At 41.2% G+C, this 9,010-nt stretch overlaps 1 protein-coding gene across 1 annotated transcript; it reads right to left on the reverse strand.

The window, feature by feature from the left end:
• Nucleotides 1–1,672: 1,672 nt before the first annotated feature.
• Nucleotides 1,673–8,932, reverse strand: ORC6 (origin recognition complex subunit 6). Its single transcript, XM_057711924.1, has 7 exons — nucleotides 8,553–8,932; nucleotides 7,210–7,339; nucleotides 6,058–6,221; nucleotides 5,755–5,844; nucleotides 3,772–3,884; nucleotides 3,252–3,320; nucleotides 1,673–2,223 (listed from the first exon to the last, which is right to left on the reverse strand). The coding sequence occupies exons 1-7, from the start codon at nucleotides 8,615–8,617 to the stop codon at nucleotides 2,096–2,098; spliced, it is 759 nt and encodes a 252-aa protein (XP_057567907.1). The 5' UTR covers nucleotides 8,618–8,932; the 3' UTR covers nucleotides 1,673–2,095.
• Nucleotides 8,933–9,010: the final 78 nt, after the last annotated feature.

Here is a 9,010-nt window from a genome sequence, read left to right on the forward strand (position 1 = left end):
TTCTGATTAGGTTTTAAAAACTTGGATGTAAGCACTTTATTCTTCATGACAATATTTAATTAGATTATGCATTCTTATTTAAAATATGTATTTATTTACTTATTTGGCTATGCTAGGTCCTAGTTGCAGCACGCATCTTTTAGTTGCGCATGTGAACACTTAGTTGTGGCATGTGGGATCTAGTTTCCTGACCAGAGATCGAACCTGGGCCCCCTGCATTGGGAGCATGGAGTCTCAGTCATTGGACCACCAGGGACGTCCCCTAGATCATCTATTCTGGCATGACACCTCAAAGCCCCTAGCAACTTATCTTCCCAGGCCCTTTTCCACAGTTTTAAAATAAGTATTTAGTAAGGTTACATTTTTCAGTGTGTGGATATTAAAGACAATAAACCTTGGTCTCTTTCTTTTTTAAAGCATAAGTGACTTACAATATTATGTAAGTTTTAGGTGTATAGTGATTTGATTATTTCCATACATTATGAAATGATCACCAGTCTAGTTACCATCTGTCATCATACAGTGATTACAATATATTATTGACCATATTCCCTGTGTTGTACATTATATCCCCATGACATTTATTTTATAACTGGTGGTTTGTACCCTTAATCTCCCTCACCTATTTCACTCACCCCCTCTACCCTACCCCCCTCCCCTCTGGCAACCACCAATTTATTCTCTGTATCTATGAGTCTGTTTTGTCTATTCATTTTGTTTTTATTTTTTATTTTTTTGGGTGCATGAGCTTAGTTGCTCTGCGGCATGTGGGATCTTCCTAGAGCAGGGAACGAACCCATGTCCATTGCATTGGCAGGCGGATTCTTAACCACTGCGCCACCTAGGAAGCCCTGTTTTTTTAATTTTTAAAATTTATTTATTTATTGGCTGCATTGGGTCTTCGTTGCTGCACACGGGCTAGTTGTGGCAAGTGGGGGCTACTCTTCATTGTGGTGCATGGGCTCCTCACTGCAGTGGTTTCTCTTGCTGTGGAGCACGGGCCCTAGGCAAGTGGGCTTCAGGAGTTGTGGCACACAGGCTCAATACGCAAGCTCCATAGTTGTGGCGCACGGGCTTAGCTGCTCCACAGCACATGGGGTCTTCCTGGAACAGGGATCGAACCCATGTCCGCTGCATTGGCAGGCAGATTCTTAACCACTGCGCCACCTAGGCAGTCCCTCATTTTGTTTTTAGATTCCACATGTAAGTAAGATCATATGCTATTTTTCTCTTATTTCACTTAGCATAATACTCTCTAGGTCCATCCATGTTGTTGCACTCTGGTCTGTTTCTTAATTTTTTAATATGATGCTAATGTATAATTAATTATGAGACCTCTGTTGTTTTCTATATTTTTACACATACAAAATACTCATACCAGGAGCTGTACTAAATGCTTTACATGTCAGATACTCCTCCAAATTATTTTATGAGGTAGACATTTTTATTCCTACTTATAGATGAGCCATGAAGAAGCTAATTAATTTGTTCAAGGTTCCACAGGTGGTAAGTGGCTGAGTAGGGTTTTAAACCCAGAAAGTCTGATACAAGAGTTTGTGCTCTGGGGAGCAGTATGGTTCAGTGTTCAGCAACCTGGGCTTTTTTCCTGCTAGAGGAGACGGCTTTCGGCATAGCAAGGATTCTCCTAAAGTGATAATAATTGCACCTTGAATGCATATAAAAATAATATTTATTAACTTAGGTTGTACCATATATTGATTTAGTCAAACCAAGAGATTTACACAAAAACTTAAGTAAAATCTTTAGACTCCATTCAGCCTGAATTTCATATTCTGGATAGGACAGGAGATTGTCTTTTACTTAAAACAAAAAAGCAAAATAGCTTCAATTATATTTTGTAGGAGAGTGCAGACCTGTGGGGAGCCAAGGCTGAGCCAACCAGGCACTGTGGCTAGTCTAATGAATTTGCTGCCCATGTCAGACCCAGCCTGCTCAGCCCCAGTGCTGGCTTCTTTGCTATTAAGGACAGGATCCTTGTTATAAAAGTACAAACAAATTTCCAAAGCCCTCACATCTTCCTTGAGGTGGCAGATGCACTGTTGGTTTGCAATACAAGCTAGTCTAGAAGCTGAAATCACTCTGTTGTAGCCTGTTGTGCTTTGGCAGCATTTTCCAAAATTTTCCTTTTCCACTCTTCATAATCCTGTGTCAGATCTTCATCCTTTTGCGGTTTATGTGGGATCTCTACTACATTCTCTATTTCTATGAGAAAAAAATTTTTTTTAATGTTTCAAATCCTTATGTTTAGAAATGAGTAAGAAGTAAGCTTGTTTACTTTAAAACGTCTATCTTAATTATAGCAATAAGGAATAAGATACCAAAATGAAAAGTGGAAACAGAAGTTAACACATCAGTTTTTCACTCTCCCTTACACTCCAAGCGTTCCAAAACATCTTCATGATAGCTAACATTTAGCAACCCCTGAACCAAGCACTTTAATCGTATTATCTCATTCAACCCTTGCCACAATTCTGTGAAATGGGTGCCAACATTAATCACATTTTATAGATTAGGAAATTGAGGCTCACAGAAATTCACATAGCCAATGGGTGGCAAAGCAGGATTTGAACCTAAGCAGTTTGGCTTCAGATGTATTCTTAATTACACAATACTTCTGTAAACTTCTGTAAACTACTGCTTGGAAAACTGGTCTTATCAAATGAGTCACTGCCAGGATTTAGTTAAAATCTGACTTTTTAAAAAATGAAGTATAGTTGATTTCAATGTTGTGTCAGTTTCTGGCGTACAGCAAAGTGATTGCTATACATATATATTCTTTTTCATATTCTTTTCCATTATGGTTTATCACAAGATATTGAATATGTGCTATACAGTAGGACCCTGCTGTTTACCCATCCTATTTATAATAAGTTTGCATCTGACAGTCCCAAACTCCCCCCTCCACCACCTTCCCTCTCCCTTCCCCCTTGGCAACCACAAGTCTGTTCTCCATGTCTGAGAGTCTGGAGTTTGTTTCTGTTTCGTAGATCTGTGCCATATTTTAGATTCCACATACTAGTGATATCATATGGTATCTGTCTTTCTCCTTCTGACTTATTTCACTCAGTATGATAATCTCTAAGTCTATCCATATTGCTGTAAATGTAAAATCTGACTCTTGTCAAGGCAAGCTGCTAAAGCAGCAAAGGGCTGTTCACTGCATTAAACCCACTGTACACTAATCCCATTGTACTTATTCCAATGTTCATCTGATGTTAATAATGCCTTACCCTTTACTGAAGGTTCAACCATTGTCTTCTTTTTCTTCCGCGGTGGAGTACCTGAATCTCCAGTCTCTCCTTTAAGGAGAAAAAAAAAAAGGTATCATCAGAGTTAATTTCTCTCCTATTTTCAATTTTAGTTTTGGGGCATATTTTGGATCACTAAAAATTATATGCCTTGACTGACCAAATATTAGGATACGGAAAAGGCAAACTATCTTGCCCTTCTCTTTTCTTCGGCTTTTCTTGTCAGACTTCAGAACAGAGAATCTATTTTCTAGGCATGAATTTACAGAATCACAGGGGTTTTTTTTGTTTGTTTCTGTTTTCTAGTTATTAAGCTACTTTATTTGAAAAATAGGAAAAAAAATAATTTTCTCACTAAAAACCGACCTCACCTACAGTAAATATATAATTCAGAAAGCAGCTAGTTTGCATGTTTGAAAACACTTAACTTTTACCAGCAGGTTTACATTTCCAAATGTCATTTTCAAATGATACGTTCTTGCAACATGGAATGAATACTCACTGTCGATCTGCTGCCCAATCTTCTCTAATTGTTTACAGAGTCGATCAAATATGGGTTTTTTTACACCGGATGTTGCTGCCATTTTATTTTTGTCCACTTTTAGCTTTAGAATCCTACAAAAGAATTTGATAAATTACTGTTCTTAAGATCAGTACCATTATCTTCTTTGGCCAACCAGTTATTAACTTATTTCCTTTCCACTCAGGCTTTATGAAGAGGCCCTAACTGTTTAATTTTCCCTTTACTTCAAACATATAACATTAGCTAAAACTATGCAAACTAATCATTTAAAGCTATTTATTTAGTTATTTATTGTACTGTGAGGGTTAAAATGAACATGGGATCTGATATGTAACAAATGGGGCACATAAAAGACATTTGCTGTTGTACTTCATGTCTTATAGAACTCTTTCTAGTAAATCTCAGACATTAATCTGCTGAATGACAATTACAACATTTTAAAGTATTTAACTCACTTTAAACACTTATGATGCTTATATTTATACTACTACAAGAATAAAAACTCCCTCCTTAATAACACTTCACAACAACCACTAATGAAAAATACAAAACAAACTTCTTATTTAAGATAACAGGCCCATTCAAACCTTTCTTTGCTCAGTGAAACTTCGTTTCAAAAGTGCGGCTGTGGGCTTCCTAGGTGGCGCAGTGGTTAAGAATCCGCCTGCCAATGCAGGGGACACAAGTTCGATCCCTGCTCCAGGAAGATCCCACATGCCACGGAGCAACTAAGCCCGTGTGCCAAAAAACAAACAAACAAAAAAAAACAAAAGTGCGGCTGTCAATACTGTTTTCTACAATAATAGCCATATACCCTCCATATATATATATACACACCTTTGTTGAATTATAGGGACATTTTCTATTAAGGCCAATTAATCACTAATAGTGGGACTTCCCTGCCAGTGCAGGGGACACAGGTTCGATCCCTGGTCTGGGAAGATTCCCACATGCTGCAGAGCAACTAAGCTCATGTGCCACAACTATTGAAGCCCCCATGCCTACAGCCTGTGCTCCGCAGCAAGAGAAGCCACTGCAATGAGAAGCCCACACACCGCAATGAAAATTAGCCCCCACTCGCAACTAGAGAAAGCCCATGTGCAGCAATGAAGACCCAAGGCAGCCAAAAAAATTAAATAGTAAAAAAAAAAAAAAAAAATCACTAATAGTAGCCAATGGACCCAAACACACCAAAATAAGTGGTTAGTAACAGACCTTTTCTTTAAGGACCAACTATATTTTGTTTTCTAAGGAGTTTTCCAGCAAGAGAAAACAAGACAACTTTAGACAAAGATAACAATTACTAATATTTACAGAGCAACATTTCAGTACACACATATATAACCTCAAAGATTCAAATTAAGAATTTATCATTGAGGGACTTCTCTGGTGGCACAGTGGTTAAGAATCTGCCTGCCAATGCAAGGCACACGGGTTCAATGCCTCATCTTGGAAGATCCCACATGCCTCAAAGCAACTAAGCCTGTGTGCCACAACTACTGAGCCTGTGCTCTAGAGCTCATGAGCCACAACTATTGAGCCCATGTGCCACAACTACTGAAGCCCATGTGCCTCGAGCCCATGCTCTGCAACAAGAGAAGCCACGGCAATGAGAAGACCACGCACCACAACAAAGAGTAGCCCCCACTCGCTGCAACTAGAGAAAGCCCACGCGCAGCAACAAAGACCCAATGCAGCCAAAAATAAGTAAATAAAAATTTAAAAAAAAAAGAATTTATCATTGAGATATTTTATAAATTACTTGAAAAAGAGCTGCAATCAGTACTGAAAAAAATGTGACTGGAAAATCACAACTAAGCACTGTTTTAATGACAGATTTCAAGACTTATAAAAGGCAGACCCTGAAATCAGAATATCGAGCATATATATATATATATTCTTGGGAACGAGAAATTTATTTATAAGTTATAGACTTTTCTGAATGTTAAAAGGAATACTTACTTGCATGCTGAAAGTAGTGCAGCAGTGGTGAAAAGCGGCCTGGATAAGTCAAGATCCACTTGCTGTGTTTGTGGAAGACTAGACTCGTAGCTAAATGAAAGCAGTGTTTGCAAAGTTATTTGTTAGAAAATATTATTTCAAAGGGACTGAAAATGCAAATGAGAACTTATAAAAATTTAAATGTATAAAATATGCATTCTGTCACTTCAGCATATTAGTTATTTTTCAAGACTGAAAAATACCAGGACATAGGATACTTCTGCTTTATGCGTCAGTATCGATTTTCAATTATAAGTGTCATACCTTTGCAGCATCTCTGAAGCCATGTTCACTGCTTCTGTACAGCTAAACTGTACAGCTAGGTCTCTTATGCCAATACTCGATTTCAGGCCCAGTAAACACTCAAAAGATTGAAGACAACTCTGATACATCTTCTTGTTCAAACCAGAAAGTTTAATTAAATAAGCCTTTGAAAGGAAAAACAGATGAATCATAAAAATCATAAGCACTCTATATTAGTGCCTTTAACACTTTAAAAAAGTTTAATAAGTCAACTTTTTAAAATTAATTAATTCTGTGGCAAGTCACTCTACCTAAAGGTTTAGCTTCATTTAGTTTAAAATCAGTAATCATGTCTGGAAAGTTAAGTACTGCTGGCAAGAAGTTCATGCTATAGAAAGGCAGTCACGCATGTGTGCAGATAATTTAAAATACAACATAGTGTTATGAATTAAAAAACATAGGAGACACATACGGTTACTTGAAGGATGTAATAGCAAGGCAGGGTCATTCTAAGACAAACAGGAGCTTGCTAGAAGAGCATTTCAGGTTAAAAAAAAAAAAAGGCAACGCATTTACAGAGTCAGTCATTACAGGGAGCCAACCCATGGGGAGCCAATGGTGGTTTTTAATGCCACTATTTTATCAATGTGCCATTATGTGGTAGGCACTGTGTTAAAAGCGTTACATATAGTACATTGTTTCCTCCTTACAATTATCCAGTGAAATGGATACCTTTATCCCCATTTGATGGATGAGGAAACTAGAGACTCAGAGCTAGTACTGGTGGTGTTGAGATTTGGTCTCAACATGTGAGTCTTGCCATAGCTTGGCACTCAACCACTGTGACACTGGAAGAAAAATAATAAGTGGGTTTTAAAGCATGTGATTTAGGAGGACAATACTAGTGGCAGTGTGGAAGACAGCCTTGTGTAAAGAAAAGAGGTGCTCAGGGAAACTATGTAGTAAAGAATAAAGAGAACACTGCAAAAAAAAATTTTTTTCTCCAACTCGACAAAATGGTTCTAAAGTTCATCTAGAATAATATATGAGAATAGCCAGGAAAATTCTAAAACACAGAGTTTTGATGGGGGCTAGTCCAATCAGAGATGAAAACATATGATTAAACTTCAGTGTTGCACCAGATTATTCGGACATTCGGTGGAACCTACTTACCCTGTCCAAGGGGCACTTCATGCAGGAAGCTGCAAGGTCCAGGCACATGACTGCATTGCTGGTTTCTGTGGTTCGTGCAGACAGGCCAACACACTTCACATGGGACAGTCGCAAGTACTCCTCTGCTTTCCTAAGCAACACATTCACTAAAACTCTCTCCCCAAAATTTGCCCAATATTTCGGTAAACAATGAATTCAGCCTGGTGGACTTCATTCTGACCCTAACTCCGATCCAAGTTTATTTGGGGCTGGGAATGACAGTCACATCCTCAGAGGGAGCACCGGGTTTTACAAGACAGAACAAGCCTTCTGACTCCAGACATCACTGTGATCAAGTACTTTCAGGCAAAAGTTAAGTTCTTGAAATCCTCCAAAAAAGGCCAACCCTTCTTTCAGCCTTCCATTACTGGAACAAGCATGAACTGTGACAGAGGCAGGCAGGTGAAACCAGGGTCCCTTCTTCCTCTAAATCAATGGTTCTCAAACTTTAGTGTACATGACAGTCACCTTGGGGCTTGTGAAAACAGACTGCTGATCCCAGACTGAGTCTCTGATCAGTAGTAGGCCTAGAGTGGGGCCCAAGAATGTGCATTTCCACCAAGTGCCAATAAGATACTGGTGCTGCTGGTCCAGGGACCACACTTTGAGAAGCACTGTTCTAAATGATTACGAGTCCAGGAGATCATACTTCAAATCTTTTAAGAAGTGCTCCTTTCCTTCCCTTCCTTCACCTGAAAGCCCAGGCACCAGGCCTAGCCCTGGCCTCCACAGTTTAGCTACTATATTTCTAACCCTGGGTCATGCAAAACTCCTTCCCATCTCCGGGCTTTTGCACAGGCTGCCTGTCCCTGCTTGGGACCTCTTCCCACACCTTCCCATGGTTGGCACCTTCTATAAATTGGGTCTCAGCTCCAAAGCACTCCGAGGCTTTCCCGCAAGTTTTGTTTGTTTGTTTAATTAAAGGCAGTCGCCAGGCCGCATTCCGCCCCACCGCCAGCAGCTCCGCACACCACCCGGTTTCGTTTCCTGCGTAGTCGCTGCCACCAGACACTGCCCTCCATGGGGTCTCTATCCCGTCTGTCTGCCTCAGCCGTAAACGCGCTCTCAATAAGTTTCAGGGAAACGACCCAAGTTCTCCGCCTCTCTCCCTTTCCCACCACCATGCGTCCCACAGTGCTAGCTGTTCCCAGGGGCGTCTACACTCGCCCCTCCGGCCAGCTCACAAAGCCCACTGTAGGGAGTTTTTCTTGATGTAGGGTCCAAATCCCGCCGTTGCGCGGGAAAAGCAAGGGCCTCGTCTGAGGAGGGTGCAGGGCCGCTGGGGTGTGCGCAGCCGGACTCACCTCAGCACCTCCGGTTCAGCGACGCCCAGGCGCGGGGCTAAACTCCGGATCACACCGGACTCCATCGCGCGGACAAGAGCTACACCCGCAAATAGCTGCGAGGCGACGAAACCCGCGCGCAAACGCCGCGCCTGCCAGTGAGGGCCGGGCCCACCCCCGCTGCATCTGGATTGGTTGGGACAAGAAGTTGCGACGGCCCCGAAAACCAATCCTGGTCTTCCTTCTGCGCGTGCGCGCTGCGAGTACGCGCCCCAAGGCAGAAGGTGAACGTGCTCCGGCGGCTTCGGCTTCTTCCATTCCTCACTTTTAGGCAGACTCAAACGCTGCCTCTCGCTCCTGCTGTCTCATTCCTGCCGCCGAGAGATACCCCGCTAACTCTGCATTGTCCCGCCCTCTCACACACTGTGGAGGGATTGGCTGGCGCCTAGGTTCGTCAATCCAGCGTCAAGTGACAAGGA

Source organism: Hippopotamus amphibius, chromosome 16, assembly GCF_030028045.1.
Source record: "Hippopotamus amphibius kiboko isolate mHipAmp2 chromosome 16, mHipAmp2.hap2, whole genome shotgun sequence".
In the NCBI taxonomy this organism is placed as follows: domain Eukaryota; kingdom Metazoa; phylum Chordata; class Mammalia; order Artiodactyla; family Hippopotamidae; genus Hippopotamus; species Hippopotamus amphibius.

Excerpts from the sequence above, each read along its gene's own strand:
- ORC6 (XM_057711924.1), bottom strand. The coding sequence starts at position 8,617 with ATGGAGTCCGGTGTGATCCGGAGTTTAGCCCCGCGCCTGGGCGTCGCT. Across the intron at positions 6,222-7,209 it reads TGAAGTGCCCCTTGGACAGG|GCTTATTTAATTAAACTTTC; the intron begins GTAAGTAGGTTC and ends TTCCTTTCAAAG. Across the intron at positions 2,224-3,251 it reads GGTTGAACCTTCAGTAAAGG|AAATAGAGAATGTAGTAGAG; the intron begins GTAAGGCATTAT and ends TTTTTCTCATAG.